Raw genomic sequence first — 16,526 nt, forward strand, 5'->3', positions numbered from 1 at the left:
TGATTTTAAGCCAATCATCAGGAGATGGTGAGTTCTAGTCCCGCCTTAGGCATGAAAACTGGCTGGGTGACTTTGAGCCAATCACCAGGAGATGGTGAGTTCTAGTCCCGCCTTAGGCATGAAAACTGGCTAGATGACTTAACCAGGAGATGGTGAGTTCTAGTCCCGTCTTAGGCATGAAAACTGGTTGGGTGACTGAGCCAATCACCAGGAGATGGTGAGTTCTAGTCCCGCCTTAGGCATGAAAACTGGCTGGGTGATTTTAGCCAATCACCAGGAGATGGTGAGTTCTAGTTCCCCCTTAGGCATGAAAACTGGTCAACTTAGGCCAACTGGACAACTTGAGGCCAGTCACTCACGCTCATCCCAACCCACTTCACAGGGTGGTGGTTGTGGAAAAAATAGAAAGGAGGTGTTTTGGGATCCATTCAGCACCTTGGGGTATTTATAAAAATAATAAAGGCAGGATACAGATAAATAAAACGGTTCTTCCATATTTAGATCAATGCCACTTTCCTTATGGCCTACACCAGCAAGCAGATGATTTGGGACCCTGAAGCCATAATTTTGAAGAAGACAACTTTATAATTAAAAGAGGCTGATGTATCTTACCTGGGATGAATTCTCTGCAAGCTTGGAGCTGCTTAGCTGGTCCTTGCTAATCTTGGCTTTGACCTCCGATGTCTTTGACCTATCCACCATTACAGCTTTTACGAAACTTGAACTGGGCTGCTCAGAGTCTTCCAGTTTGGTTCCCACTGGGAAAAAAAAATACACATGTTTGGTCTATATTATTAAAAACATTTTCGGCAGTCAGAAAATGGAAAATCTTCACATGTGGATATTTAAATTGGATCAGGAATCCCTAAAATGCCATGGAGGTGGGCTCAGTGCTTGGTGACTCCTTAAATCAGGGATGCCCAACCTTGGCAACTTTTTTAAAAGTTGTGGACTTCAACTCCCAGAATTCCCCCTGCAAGGGTGGTTGGGCATTGCTGGGAGTTGAAGTCCATAAGTCATAAGGTTGGCAAGGCTGAACACCCCTGTTTTTTAGAGACTTCTATCACATTGCTATAGGGACGCGGTGGCTCAGTGGCTGCTGAGCTTGTCAATCAGAAAGGTCGGCAGTTTGGCGGTTCAAATCCCTAGCGCTGCCTAACGGAGTGAGCTCCTGTTACTTGTCCCAGCTTCTGCCAACCTAGCAGTTCGAAAGCACATAAAAAATGCAAGTAGAAAAAATAGGAGCCACCTTTGGTGGGAAGGTAACAGCGTTCCGTGCGCCTTCGGCATTGAGTCATGCCGGCCACATGACCACAGAGACGTCTTCGGACAGCGCTGGCTCTTCGGCTTTGAGCACCGCCCCCTAGAGTCGGGAACGGCTAGCATACATGTGCGAGAGGAACCTTTACATTGCTATAAAATATGAAAAAGCCCACGCTAAGTCGCTAAGCCGTAATGTATGTTTGCAGGAAATTAAAACTAAACTTACTTTGCTCCTACTAAATAAAACTTATTACTACTTTGTGTGATGCATGAATCTGGATAAAAGTTCTTTTAAAAAAAACACAAAACCCTCCTGTAAGATCTTGCATTTCAGACTTAACTACCATGTTCCTGACTTTGGCGTGTTTTACAAAGCATAGTTTCAAAGACCCCTACGCACGCAGAAACACATCTACCCACAACAGAGAACTTGGAGCACTGCAGAGGCATCGACCTCCCTATGGGGCTGTGGGCTTTGGAGGGCTGCGTTCTCAGCTGCTACACAGCAGATCAAATGTCCGTGCCCTCTCTGGCACCTGAGTGGCACTGGAGGCAAACACACACTTTTAACATTCAGGCTCACGCAAGCCCGGCTCGTGTGGCTTGATTTTTCAAAGGATGGTTCATGATTTGGTAGGCATGTGGACGGCGGGCGGAAGCCGGTCAAGGAAAAAAAAAAAAAAACGAAATGATAGACTCAAGATCACGTGAAGGGTTAATACAATTTTGTAATGCCTTGCTAAGGCCACACTTGGAATACGGCATCCAGCTTTTGGTCACCACGATATAAAAAAGATGTGGAGACTGTAGAAAGAGTGCAGAGAAGAGCAACAAAGAGGATTAGGGGACTGGAGGCTAAAACATGTGAAGAACGGTTGCAGGAACTGGGTATGTCTGGTTTAATGAAAAGAAGGACTAGGGGGGAGACATGATAGCAGTCTTCCAATATCTCAGGGGTTGCCACAAAGAAGAGGGAGTCAAACTATTTTCAAGGGGACCTGTGGGGAGGACAAGAAACAATGGGTGGAAACTAATCAAGGAGAGAAGCAACTTAGGAGAAATTTCCTGATAGTTAGAAGAATTAATCAGTGGAACAGAATTGCCCCCAGGAGTTGTGAATGCTCCAACACTGGAAGTTTTCAAGAAGATGTTGGATAGCCATTTGTCTGAAGTGGTATAGGGTACCCTGTCTAGGCAGGGGGTTGGACTAGAACAGTGGTTCCCAAACTTGGCAACTTTAAGACTTGTGGCCTTCAACTCCCAGAATTCTCCAGCTAGCTCTTCTGGCTGGAGAACTCTGGGAGTTGAAGTCCACAAGTCTTAAAGTTGCCAAGTTTGGGAACCACTGGACTAGAAGGTCTCCAAGGTCCCTTCCGACTCTGTTATTCTATTCTATTCTATTCTATTCTATTCTATTCTATTCTATTCTATTCTATTCTATTCTAAATGAAAGGCTATCATTTGGTATAAACCAGGGGCATCCAGCCTTGGCAACTTTAAGACTTATGGACTTCAACTCCCAGAGACTTGTGGACTTCAATTCCCTGGCTGGAGAATTCTGGGAGTTGAAGGGCATACGTTTTAAGGTTGACGGGTTGGACATCCCTTGTAGGTATTTCTAAACATAAGCAATACAGTGCGGGGCTGGGGAATTCTGGGAGTTGAAGTCCATACGTTTTAAGGTTGACGGGTTGGACATCCCTTGTAGGTATTTCTAAACATAAGCAATACAGGGCGGGGCTGGGGAATTCTGGGAGACGAAGTCCACAAGTCATAAAAAGTTGCCAAGTTTGGAAACCCCTTGTATAAACCCCCCTCTTGCAGATATTTCTAAGTATAAGCAGCACAGTGTGGGCAACTGTGCCTTCTGGTCTCCCAACTGTTCATCCATCTCCATTGTAAGTGAGTAACTTCCACCCTGCTGCAGATCATCCTCTTCTTCTCTTGCTTTCCATTTTTCCCAGCATTACGGGGTTTTCGAGGGAGTCAGGACCCAAAGTGGGAGAATTTGAAGGTGGCCAGTAGTGAGTGTCTTGAGTGAGAAGTCTCACTCAACTCCTTGGTCTGTCTTCTTGGCTGCCCATGGTCTTCTCAAGCATCTTCTCCCAACACCAATGTTCAAAAGTATTGATCAATCTTTTTCATGCCCTTTTTCTGGGGGGAAAAAACACGGCCCGTTTTTGTGAAAAATGGGCCATTGTCTGTTCATTTGGGGGGGCAACCACCCCCCCGCCAGGACCACTCTACAAGTTTCCTAAAAGCTATTCATGCCATTTTTTTGGAAAAGAAAATGGGCCCATTTTCGCAAAAAACGGGCCGTTTTTTTAGAAAAAAAGAGTTTTATTTCTTTTAAAAAACACAAATATTTCATCATTCGTCAATCATTAAAATATTGAAGTACAATTTTTTTGTATGCCCCTCCCTCCCTCCACCCCCCCCAGCCCCCCTCCTCCTTCCCCCCCCCAACTTCCCAGAACCCGTACACGGTAAAGAAATTAATGACATTCTACATTGACCTTAGCTTCTTCTTACTAAACTAACTTTAAACAGTTTAAATCATTTCTGATCTTAAGCATAGGCTAACTGGAATTTCTTGGTCCCGTATTTATTTTGTATATAGTCAATCCATCTTTTCCAGTCTCGTTTATATCTCTCATTTGAGTGATCTTTAAGATATGCTGATATTTTAGCCATCTCGGCTAAGTTTGTGACTTTCAATGTCCATTCTTGGATTGTAGGCAAGTCTTCCTTCTTCCAGTATTGCGCCACCAACAGTCTTGCTGCAGTTATTAGGTGCAGAATCAAGTTAGTCTCTACCACTGTAAAGTCAGTACATATACCTAGTAAAAATAACTGAGGAATAAACAAAAATATGGAACGCTTCACGAATTTGCATGTCATCCTTGCGCAGGGGCCATGCTAATCTTCTCTGTATCGTTCCAATTTTAGTATATGTGCTGCCGAAGCGAGCACACACACACAAAAAAAACGGGCCGTTTTTGGGAGGTTTGTAGAGTGCAAAAAAATTTTTTTATTTGCCTCTTCAAAACCTTGGTGCGTCTTATACTCCGAAAAATACGGTATGTTTACTGAGCTTCTTGGAGGGCAGAGGACAGACAATTTTCAGGCCGACCTCAGCCTCCAGAGTTCTCACGCAGGACGTCCTTTAGGAAGATGTTAGTATTCCTCAACTTAGGGAGAAGAATCTCAAGCATCCGAGAAGGAGAAAGCTGCGCACCCGTGCCAACGCACGACACATGCCCATTGATACGTTTCCACCCTTGAACGACGAAGTTTCGGGAAAGAGAATGGTAGCTTTTGTGCCCATTTTGAATGGAAGCTGCTGTTTGCAAAGGACAGATGTGCCATTGTCTGGGGTGGTGGTGGGGAGAATAAACAATTTTGTTATCATGTGATGGGCCCCAAAGCGGGCTTATGAAAGCCCCACCAAGTTCAGTCTTGGGTCTGCCAACTCATGGTGAGTAGAAAAGGCCTTTTTTTAAAAAAAGAAAGAAAAAAGGGAAGGTTCTTTTAAACAAACACACGGCAAGCAAAAAGGGGAAATGTTTTCCTTTTCATCTGATCATGTGAGAGGGGAATTTTTTGCAAGCTGAGGAGGGACGGGGGAAACCGTTCCGTCATTGCTGTAACTTCAGGGAGAAGGGCTTTAATAAACAGTGAGCGAAGATATCTGGGGTTCATACACAAGGACCAGTTGTCTTCATAGAACAAGGCTGGCACACAAAGGATGGACATCGAGGGCAATCGTGATGTCCTTCCTATGCAAAGGATGAAAAACATGTTCGGATGTGTCCAAAAAGAAAAAGAAAGAAAGAACAAAACATCTTCTAACCCAGGGATGGCGAGCAAACGTTGCGCACGGATGCATTCATTCATTCTTAGGAAGACAGATACAGAGAGAGTGAGGGGGAGAGGAAGGAGAGGGTCTATTCCTAAGCAACATTCTTCTCTAGTTACATCATTTCTTTTAGATGGCGGCTATCCCCCCCCCCCCCCGACAGCAAATCTTTCACTTACTGCATTTTTCAGAGTCTAAGACGCACAGGAGTATAAGACGCACCAAAATTTTGAAGAGGTAATTTAAAAAAAAAAAAAAAAGGTTTTGCGCTCTGCAGGTCTCCCAAACCCTTTGCACGCCTCATTTTTTGTGAAAAACGGGGCATACAGAGAGTTTGAGAGGCCTGCAAAGTGCTTCTGGGGGCTGAGGAGGGCAAAAACGAGCAAAAAATGGCCTGTTTTTTTGCAAAAAAAAACAAAAAACAGGCATGCATAGGTTTTGGGAGACTTGTAGTGTGCTCCTAAGAGCTGGGGGGGGGGTGCCAAAAACAATTTGCCCTCCCTAGTCCCCAGGAGCACTTTGCAGGCCTCCCAAAGCCCCTGCACATCCATTTTTGCAAAGGCAGTGGGGTTTCAGGAGGCCACAAATGCTGTGTTCAGTGTATAAGAGGCACCCAGATTTTCACCCTATTTTTGTGGGGGGGAAAGGTGCATCTTATACTACGAAAAATATGGCATACGCAAGAATGGAATTTCCTAGCAGGGATTGCATTCTGATGCAGTCTAAGAGATACCATTGAGAAAAGCTCATCTATACTTCTCAATCAGCCTAACATTTTTTCAATTGGGACCCCGACATCTTGAGGACAGCTCCATTTCAGCCGAATTACCTTTCTTTTCTTGATTGGCCCAGAATTCTCGTACGCGTTTGTGAATGTTCTTGGTCTCCCTCAAATGTTTTTGCCACTGGCGTAATTCCTGGACTTCAGGATCACAACGGACCTAGAAATGGGAAACATTCGTGCCTGGGTAAGAAACTCTGGAGGTTATTTGTGGAGCCGATGTCGAAAGTGCTTTTTCAAAAGGCAAAACGCATTACTGTATTTTTTGGAGTATAAGATGAACCAAGATTTTGAAGAGCTAAATTTAAAAAAAAAAAAATTGCACTCTGCAGGCCTCCCAATCCTTCTGCACACCACATTTTTTTTGTGAAAAACGGCATGAAACCCCACCCCTCTCCACAAAAAATGGACTTGCAGAGAGCTTGTAGAGTGCTCCTGGGGGCTGGGGAGGGGGCAAAATCAAGCAAAAAAAGGTCTGCTTTTTGCTCGTTTTTGCCCTCCCCAACCCCCAGGAGCATTTTGCAAGCCTCCCAAACCCTCTGGAAGTCCATTTTTGTGAAGAGGGTGGGGTTTCGGGAGGCCAAAAATGCTGTATTCAGTGTATAAGACGCACCCAATTTTTCACCCTTTTGGGGTGGGGGGGGAAAGGTCTGTCTAAAATTCCGAAAAATAGCATATATTTTTTCTTTGAAGAAGATGTTTTGCTTCTCATCCAAGAAGCTTCCTCAGTTCTGGCTGGATGGCGGGTGGAGGGGATGGAAGGATAGCAGAACTAAGCCATTCCCTCCCACCATTCGGCCAGAAGGGTTGACTGTTCTTGGATGAGAAGTGAAACTTCTTCAGGGGTAAAACATAGTCCAGTTGCCTTTTGAGAAAGCACCTTTGAGGCAACCATGGCCTCGATGACTGGGAATCTCCACAGACATGTTGAGTCAGTATGAAACTACCTTCTTGAGAACATGATGTCAGCTCCCCAAACTCAGTTCTCTGTTGGTGGCGTTAAGTACTGTATTTAGATTTAGGAAGATGTGGAGATGACTGGCCCATGCAATCACCAAGAGGCAGACATGACTAAATGGATAACATCATCATCATTGGAGTATTGGAGTATTGGAGTAGTTTATTTATATGCCGCCCTTTTCCCTGGGGGGACTCAGGGCAGCTTACAATTCGAAAGGAGGGGAAAACAAACAGATTAACACATAAGACAGTACATCATTAAAAGCACAACATTCATACAATTCGGGTGGGTTACGGTCTTTAACCCCAGGCCTGACGGGATAGCCAGGTTTTGAGGGCTGTGCGGAAGGTCTGGAGGGTGGTGAGGGTACGAATCTCCACGGGGAGATCGTTCCATAGGGTCGGAGCTGCCACCGAGAAGGCTCTCTTCTGCGTGGTTGCCAGTCGACATTGACCGGCAGATGGAACTCGGAGGAGGCCTAATGTATGGGATCTAATTGGTCGAGTGGAGGTAATTGGCAGTAGGCGGTCTCTCAAGTATCCAGATCCACTACCATGAAGGGCTTTATGGGTGACAAGTAGCACCTTGAAGCGTACCCGGAGATCGACAGGTAGCCAGTGCAGCTCGCGGAGGATAGGTGTTATGTGGGTGAAACGAGGTGCACCCAAAATCGCTCGCGCGGCCGCATTCATCATCATCATCATCATCATCATCATCATGTATTTAGAAGTGACCAAAAGTGCTTTTTCAAAAGGCAACTGGACTTAGATTTTTTCCTTGAAGACATTTCCCTTCTCATCTAAGGAACTTCTTCAGTTCATGAACCTGAGCACCAAAGGTGCTTTTTCAAAAGGCAACTGGGCTTGTTGAAGACATTTTGCTTCTCTTCCAAGAAGCTTCCTCAGTTCTCAGGACTGAAAAATCTTGGATGAGAAGTGAAACGTAACACAAGGAAAAAATGAAGCTCAGTTGCCTTTTAAATAGGTATTTTGGGGAGAACCTTGACCTGGATGACTGAGAATCTCCACAGATATTTGGGAGTGATGTTTTCTAACCGCTTGGTATAAAGAAACCAGAGAGACAATGACCCACCCATTTAACTTCTGGCTGCGGACAGAAACTTTTGGGATCTTTCTTTATCCAAGAGCCGAGGTGGCCCAGTGGTCAGAGTGCAGTACTGCAGGCTGCAATTCGGCAGTTCAAATCTCACAAGGTTGACTCAGCCTCCCATCCTTCCGAGGTGGGTAAAATGAGGACCCAGATTGTTAGGGGCAAGAGAGGCTGACTCTGTAAACCACTTAGAGAGGGCTGGAAAGCACTGTGAAGCGGTATATAAGTCTAAGTGCTACTGCCCTCCCTCCCTCCCATGGTGCACAGTGGTTAAAATACAGTATTGCAGGCTAACTGTGCCCACTGCCAAGAGTTCAATCCTGACTGGCTCAAGGTTGACTCAGCCTTCCATCCTTCCAAGGTGAATCAAATGAGGACCAGGATTGTTGGGGGCAAGAGGCTGACTCTGTAAACCGCTTAGAGAGGGATGTAAAGCCCTGTGAAGCGGTAGATAAGTCCAAGGGCTATTGCCCTTCCTTCCTTCCTTCCTTCCTTCCATCCATCCATCCATCCATCCATCCATCCATCCATCCATCCATCCATCCATCCATCCTGCACAGGGGCTAGAATGCAATATTGCAGGCTAATTCTGCCAACTGCCAGAAGTTTGATTCTCAACAGGCTCAAGGTTGACTCAGCCTTCCACCCTTCCGAGGTGGGTCAAATGAGGACCCAGATTGTTGGGGGCAAGAGGCTGACTGTGTAACCCGCTTAAAGAGGGCTGTAAAGCAGTGTTTCTCAACCTTGGCCACTTGAAGATGTCTGGACTTCAACTCCCAGAATCCCCCAGCCAGCATTCGCTGGCTGGGGAATTCTGGGAGTTGAAGTCCAGACATCTTCAAGTGGCCAAGGTTGAGAAACACTGCTGTAAAGCACTGTAAAGCGGTATATAAGTCTAAGCGCGCTTGCTATTGCCATCCATCCATCCACCTCTCTCTCTCCGACTGAGCAGAGACTCATCAGGACAGAATAAGCTACCAATAGGATTACTTCTTCTCATGGAAACTATCAGATGTCTGCTGTGTCTGGCTTAAAATAGCAAGAGGAGTATAAGTGGCAAATCTCCAGCCGTATCCTTTCGGTTGACCTTTAAATCCAGAATGAGAGGATGTGTCTCAGACAACCCTCGCTTCTCTACTCTCCCAACCCCATGTGACCAAAAGAAAGGGGAAAAAAAGCAGAACAACCAAGAGCACGTTGGGTCACAGCAATCACCCCACCCACCAACCCATCAATCAGACGTACAATTTCTCCAGTAGAGGATTAGAGCAAAGGGCCTTTAGTCTGTGATCATGTTTCCAGCAGAAACATGGGGGAGGCCAGCCAGAGGTCCTCCTCTTATAGCCCTCCGTTGGGCTAAGTTTATCTCGCGCGCTTTACGGGCTTACCGGTAGCCTGGAGCTGCTGCTCTCGGTTGAGCCCATGTAGAGCAATGTGCTCTACATGGGGCAGCCCTTGAAGAGTATTCGGCGACTTCAGCTTGTCCAGAATGCAGCCGTGCGAGCGATTGTGGGTGCACCTCGATTCACCCACGTAACACCTATCCTCCGCGAGCTGCACTGGCTGCCTATTGGTCTCCGGATACGCTTCAAGGCGCTAGTCGTCACTTATAAAGCCCTTCGTGGTATTGGACCTGGGTACTTGAGAGACCGCCTGCTGCCAATTACCTCCACTAGACCGATTAGATCCCACAGATTAGGCCTCCTCTGAATTCCATCCGCCGGCCAGTGTCGACTGGCGACCACCCGGAGGAGAGCCTTCTCTGTGGCTGCTCCGACCCTCTGGAACGAACTCCCCGTGGAGATTCGTACCCTCACCACCCTCCAGGCCTTCCGCATAGCCCTCAAAACCTGGCTGTTCCGACAGGCCTGGGGCTAAAGATTCGCTGCCCCTATCTCGAATGGTATGATTGTTGCGCTTTTTAACTATGTATTGTTTTGTGTTGTTGTTAAACTGTCTGTATCCCCCCTTCCCTTCTTTGAGTTGTGAGCCGCCCTGAGTCCCCTTAGGGAAAAGGGCGGCATACAAATGAAATAAAACTCTAAACTCTAAACTCCCAATTTCCCAAGCTGTTTTTGAGCCTCCAAACTGGAGGTCAACCACAAGGAAAGAGTTATGGCCACCATGTTGCTACAGGGGCCATTCTGTGAGCCTGCCTTCAACGCAAGCTTTTGAGTCTCTGAATTGACACATCAACGTGATGTAGAGACCCAGGACACAGATTTAGCATCCATGGGTAAGACCCAGAGGTGGGTTCCTACCGGTTTGCACCAGTTCGGTAGAACCGGTTCGTCAAATCTTCTAATCTACCGGTTAGAAGAGGTTCCACCAGTGGACCCGGAAAGCAGGCCTACACCTACAGAAGAGGTTCCAAATTTTTTTGAAACACACCACCGGTAAGACTGCTGAAATCTTGCAAAGTTTAGCTGGCAAAAGTCAGAGGACTGGGCATGGATGTGTGTTTAAAGATGATTTGAATTTTAAAGGACTTTGGGGAGGATTTCGGGAGGAGGAGTTGGGATGGGCAACTTCCATCTCAAGGACAAGAGTTAGAAATACAAGAAGATTGTCCTCTCATAAAACATCCTTGTGTGTTCTTAGCTCTTCATGTCCTCTCGTTTCCAAATCACCCTTCATTCTTCTCTCCTACGTTCTCTTTTTCTCCTTCCTTTCCAAATACCAAGTATCCTGTTCTTTGCTCAGTCTTCTCCCCCAATTCGACGAGTTCTTCGACCCCAAGGGACATGTGCGGCTTTAATTAAATCATCACCTGGACCAATGTTTCTTCAACCTTGGTAACTCTTAAGATATGCAGAGCTCCAGTTCTCAGACTTCCCGTACTGGCTGTGGAATTCTGGGAGTTGAAGTCCACAAGTCTTAAAGTTGGCCAAGGTTGAAAAAAATCATGACCCGTCAAAACCGCGCTCGACTAAGCCGCGCCCGATTAAACCGCGTCGCTGATGTCATCAACAGAGAGACAACAGCCAGCACGGAGAAAGAAGGGCGCTTTAAATAGCGCTTTGAAAGCAAGCCGATTCAACTTAAGGTAAGGGTTAGGTTTAGGGTTAGCTTTAGGGTTAGGTTTAGGGTTAGGTTAAGGGTTAGGGTTAGGGTTAGGTTAAGGGTTAGGGTTAGGTTTAGGGTTAGGTTAAGGGTTAGGATTAGGTTTAGGGTTAGGTTAAGGGTTAGGTTAAGGGTTAGGTTTAGGTTTAGGATTAGGATTAGGTTTAGGGGGGTTAGGTTTAGGTTTAGGGGTTAATTTTAGGTTTAGCGTTTACAGCGTGCTTCTGTCTCCGCGCTGTTTTCGCCCTGTTGATGACGTCAGCTATGTGGTTTCGTCGAGCGCGGTTTTGTGGTGGAACCGAAAAAAACACAGCTGTGGATTAAACAAGACAAGGGACCACATGACTTGAAAGACGCTCCTGGTCCCCTGATCACATCTGCTTTTGAACATCTAAGCATGGTGGGAAACCAAGACTGAGCTTTGCACCCTGTCAGCATCATTTTTCTCCCGCAACCGTATGGCAACTGAGCAATGGCTACTATGCAAATCCTCAGTCCACCTGCCTATTTGTAGACATTTATAGCGCTTGAGGCCGAAACCTTAAGCAGGGAATTCCCCTTGGGCTAAAGTTGGTTGCACGGAGGGAACATCTGGCAAAACTATTATAGAGGGGGGGGGGGTGTCTTACCCGATAACCTTTCCAGAAGGTTTGGATGATGTGGCCGGCATCTTTCTCGGTGAGCAGCAAAGAGAGAGGAATGGGAGGCCTAGGACTAGAGAAAAGATTCCCATTTCAAAATCGTACACCTTTTCTTTATTATTATTTATATCGCGACTTTACTCGTTTTTACAAATAACTCAAGGCGGCCAACGTATCCAACACACCTCCCTGTTTTCCATACAACAACAACAACAACCCTGTGAGGTGGGTTGGGCTGAGAGAGAGGGACTAGCCCAAAGTGACCCAGCTGGTTTTCATGCCTAAGACAGGACTAGAACTCACCATCTCCTAGTCATTGGCCCAAAGTCACCCAGCTGATTTGCATGCCTAAGGCGGGACTAGAACTCACCATCTCCTAGTGATTGGCCCAAAGACGCCCAGCTGATTTGCATGGCTAAGGCAGGACTAGAACTCACAGTCCTGATGATTGGACCAAAGTCACCCAGCTGTCTTTCATGCCTAAGGCGGGACTAGAACTCACCATCTCCTAGTGATTGGACCAGTCACCCAGCTGATTTGCATGGCTAAGGCGGGACTAGAAATCACCACCTCCTAGTGATTGACCCAAAGTCACCCAGTCAACTTTCATGCCTATGGCAGAACTAGGACTCCCAGTCTCCTAGTGACTGGCCCAAAGTCAAATTCTCTGTGATGTTTATATCCCAGCATTTTTATCCGGAGAAATACAAGCTTGCCCTCCCTAACATTGCAGTACGAATTCCGTCCATGCCTGCGCCGGGTTTCATTTTTCAAATCACGAGGATCTGTTTGGGGGGGGGGGGGGAACCAATCCAAGGCTAAAGTAGGAATGGGACGTAGATAGCTCAAGTCCGACGGGGAAGGGCTTCATGTCCAGAAAGCCAATCGTGGGGAAACCTCACCCATTCCAGTCCGAAATGAGTCGAAGTCACCCCAGGTCCGTTTTTTAAATTGCCGTATTAGTAATTGACTTTAGTTCGAATGAAAATAGAAGATCGGCTGGGGCAGGAATGAACTGGGCAAGCGGGAATCAATTATTGGTGGCAGGAGACAGCTGGGGCACCCCGAGATGAATCGGCTGCAGGGAACGTGCGAGGTGCGTTGGTTGCAAATAAAAAATTTTTTAACGGTCCCTGCGGGGCACTTGGTAACTACAGCAAAAGTGCTCGGCTCGTGTGCAATTGGATTTCCCAGAACGATCTGGCATCGCCTGGATGCCCTCGCGCGCCAAGTTTTCAGCCACGGGAGAAGATAAATCTGACATCGGGAAGAAAAAACAGGGGAGCAGCTAGATTGATTAGGATGGACATCAGCGGGATATCTTGTTCTTCCGTGGGGCCCACCGAGGCAACTTGGTCAAAATGCTCGAGAGGCTGGAGATCCGTTTGGAAAAGGTGGCCAGAAATATTCCTTGACGTGCTTCTCTTGTTTCTCTGGTTTGAGATGCTGAAATTCATCCATCCTGCCTTATCCCGTCTTCTCTGCATTTAGATTAGCTCAGGGAACCGCTATTTCGCGCAGAGGATTGCGTGTTATTAAAAGGGGTGTAAAGATAGTCCCGCTTGCAAGCAAAGAACAGCTGTCAAATCCGGGAAGTCGTGATGGGACAGTTTTGATTGGTCTAGTTTGAAAAGAAGGCCCGCCAGCAGCCAGCGGAGCTGGCAGCAGATTCGGACAGTGATGAGGTTGGGGAGGAAGATGGGCCAGTCCTGGAGTCTGGGGAAGGCTCTGAGGAGGGCTCTGTGTCAGAGGCAGAGAGGGGGCCAGGGCCATCTGACAGTTATCAGCTGCCTTCAGAGTCGGACATCAGTGAGGCAGACAAAGAGCTGGCGCCTGTATATAAGTCTAAGTGTTATCGCTGTTGTTCTTCCCTTTCTCCCTCCCACCCTCCTTCCTCCCTTCCCTTCTTCCTTCCTTCCTTCCATGGTCCACAGTGGTTAGAATGCAGTATTGCAGGCTAATAATGCCAACTGCCAGCAGTTCGATCCAGCTCAAGGTTGACTCAGCCTTCCATCCTTCTGAGGTGGGTAAAGTGAGGACCCAGGTTGTTGGAGGCAACAGGCTGACTTTATAATCCGCTTAGAGAGGGCTGTGAAGTGGTATATAAGTCTAAGTGCTATCGCTGTTGTTCTTCCCTTCCTTCCTTCCTTCCTTCCTTCCTTCCTTCCTTCCTTCCTTCCTTCCTTCCTTCCTTCCTTCCTTCCTTCCTTCCTTCCTTCTTTCCTTCCTTCCTTCCATCCATCCATCCACCCATCCACCCATCCATGGTCCACAGTGGTTAGAATTGAGTATTGCAGGCTAACTCTGCTCACTGTCAGCAATTCGATCCTGACCGGCTCAAGGTTGACTCAGCCTTCCATCTTTTTTTTTTAATATAAATTTTTATTTTTATTAAACAAACAACACACACACACAACAAAAGAAAAACAAAAACAAAAAAACCATCATCACATAGAGCATGTCGTTTGGTTACAAGTGTTGTGACATCCATGTTCTCGAATAACATTTACCATCACAGATTTTTCATCTAGTATAACTAAATACCTCACTTTCATTGTACAGTATATGTTCAATTACAATTAGTATTTTTTTCCCCCCAATAAACCTAATTCCCTTACATTCTTGATTGTCTATTTGATAACAGTATACCTTTATATAAAGCCTTCCATCTTTCTGAGGTCGGTGAAATGCGGACCAGGATTACTTGAGGCAATATACTGACTCCGCTTAAGAGGGCTGTAAACCACGGTGGCATATAACTGGCATATAACTCTAAGTGCAATTGCTATTCGATTTAAAATATTTACACTGCCGTCTGTCTGATAACTCTGGGCTGCTCCCAATCAAAGCCAAAGCGATGTAAAACCCACAATCAAACCGTAAAACGGGACACATTAAAAAAATAATCACGCAATTTGCAAAGCACATTTGGCCAAATGAGCCAATTGGGGGGCTGCCTTCTCAGATTTCTTGACCTTGCCTCCTTCAGCGGAGGAAGACTCTCTTATCAGCTGCTAAAATTGCCCCCGTGATCTCCCTCGCACAGATCCCTTGATCTGCCATCATCCCCGCCATGCTAGCGTGCAGATCCCCTCGTGGATAACTCGGCTTGTTGATGCAAATCGAAGATGCCAGGCGCGGCGTGACGTTCATCGGGGTTGACAGGCCGAGAGCCGCAGCCCTGCGGGGTTTCTTGTGCCGATGTTTGGAGGCAGAGCACCCTCCCTGCACGTTCCCTTCCCCCGATTCGGGAGGGAGACGCGCGCGGGGAGGGAGGGAGGGTTGACTTGGAAACACTGGGACACACAGTTAGGATTTGTTCGTTGCTTTGGACTGGGATCCCTTTCTGGGGTTGCTCCTGAGCCGCTTAGCCAAAAAGGGGCCTGCTTGGCGTTTATGGACAAGCTGTTTTAACAGCCTTGCGACGGGTGTCTTGAATTAAAGAAAGGGGGGGAAAAACACAGACAAAGCAGGAGCACAGAGGTGGGTTCCTACCAGTTCGCACCAGTTCGATAGAACCGGTTCGTCAAATCTACCGAACCGGTTAGAAGAGGTTCCATCAGTGGACCCGGAAAGCAGGCCACACCTACAGAAGAGGTTCCAAATTTTTTTTGAAACCCACCACTCACACACACACACACACACACACACAGACTCACGCAGAGAGAGAAAGAGAAAGAGAAAGAAAGGAAGAAAGAAATAAAGAAAAAAAGAAAGAAAAAGTGAGAGATGAAAGAAAAAAAGGAAAAAGGGACAGAAAGACAAAAGGAAAGAGAGAGAGAGAGAGAGAGAGAGAGAGAGAGAGAGAGAGAGAGAGAGAGAGAGAGAGAGAGAGAAAACACATGGCCGGCAAGCAACTCCCACCAGGTCACATGGCTGGCAAGCCACTCCCACAAAGGAGGCCACACCCACAGAGTAGGTTCGAAAAATTTTTGAAACCCACCACTGGAGCAGCAGCAGAAAACTTGGGAAATAGCGTGCAAACTGAACCGGCCCAGATAGCAAGAGAGCTGCGGCTTTTCGGTTCTTCTGTCAGAAAAGAAAAAACAGCAGAGGGTTTTGCACACACACACACACACACACACACGAAAAGAGGAACCGAAAGCCTCTTTTTTTTCCAAAAAATAATAGCGAGAAAGAACTAGAACAGTTAACGAAATACAAAAGAGCCGTGAATAGAAATGGAGAGATTGTGGCAAAAGAAAGCAAAAGTTGTACCAATAGTAATCCCAGAGCATCTGGAGCACCATTTGAACATCATGGGCATTGACGCAAAATCCTCATAGGTCAATTGCAAAAGGCAGCTTGGCTGGGAACAGCTTACATCCTGCGAGGATGCCTCTAATACCATCAAAAATCAGTATCTGCCTATCCCAGGTCCATAGCTGGCTGGGGGATTCTGGGAGTTGAAGTCCGTACATCGTGATGTTACTGAGAAACGCTGGTATGAGCCCAATACACCTTTCTGTACGTGTAAATGAGGGATGCGGTGGCTCAGGGGCTAAGACGCTAAGCTTGTTGATCAGAAAGGTCGGCGGTTGGAATCCCCAGCACCGCGTAACGGAGTGAGCTCCCGCTACTTGGGTCAACCCAGCAGTTTGAAAGCACGTACAAAATGCAAGCAGAAAAATAGGGACCACCTTTGGTGGGAAGGGAACAGCGTTCCGTGCGCCTTCGGCGTTGAGTCATGCCGGCCACATGACCACGGAGACGTCTTCAGACAGCACTGGCTCTTTGGCTTTGAAATGAAGATGAGTACCGCCCCCTAGAGTCAGGAATGACTAGCACATATGTGCGAGGGGAACCTTTACCTTTAATGTGTAAATGCCTGTGATCCAGTGTTAGACA

General features: G+C 46.8%; 1 protein-coding gene and 1 non-coding gene across 2 annotated transcripts in view; both read right to left on the bottom strand.

The window, feature by feature from the left end:
* Positions 1-341: 341 nt before the first annotated feature.
* Positions 342-16,526, bottom strand: part of IQCK (IQ motif containing K) — a 29,260-nt gene continuing 13,075 nt past the window's right edge. The window contains exons 6-8 of the mRNA XM_032231010.1: positions 11,667-11,751; positions 5,952-6,063; positions 342-758 (exon numbers count right to left, since the gene is read on the bottom strand). Of these exons, the coding sequence (XP_032086901.1) occupies positions 589-758; positions 5,952-6,063; positions 11,667-11,751 (367 nt within the window). The 3' untranslated portion in view covers positions 342-588. The remainder of the gene's footprint in view (positions 759-5,951; positions 6,064-11,666; positions 11,752-16,526) is intronic.
* LOC116518185 lies at positions 4,130-4,236 on the bottom strand. The gene has a single exon (XR_004256511.1). It is a non-coding gene; the product is annotated as a U6 spliceosomal RNA (small nuclear RNA).

This window comes from Thamnophis elegans, chromosome 14 (genome assembly GCF_009769535.1).
Source record: "Thamnophis elegans isolate rThaEle1 chromosome 14, rThaEle1.pri, whole genome shotgun sequence".
Taxonomy (NCBI): Eukaryota; Metazoa; Chordata; class Lepidosauria; order Squamata; family Colubridae; genus Thamnophis; species Thamnophis elegans.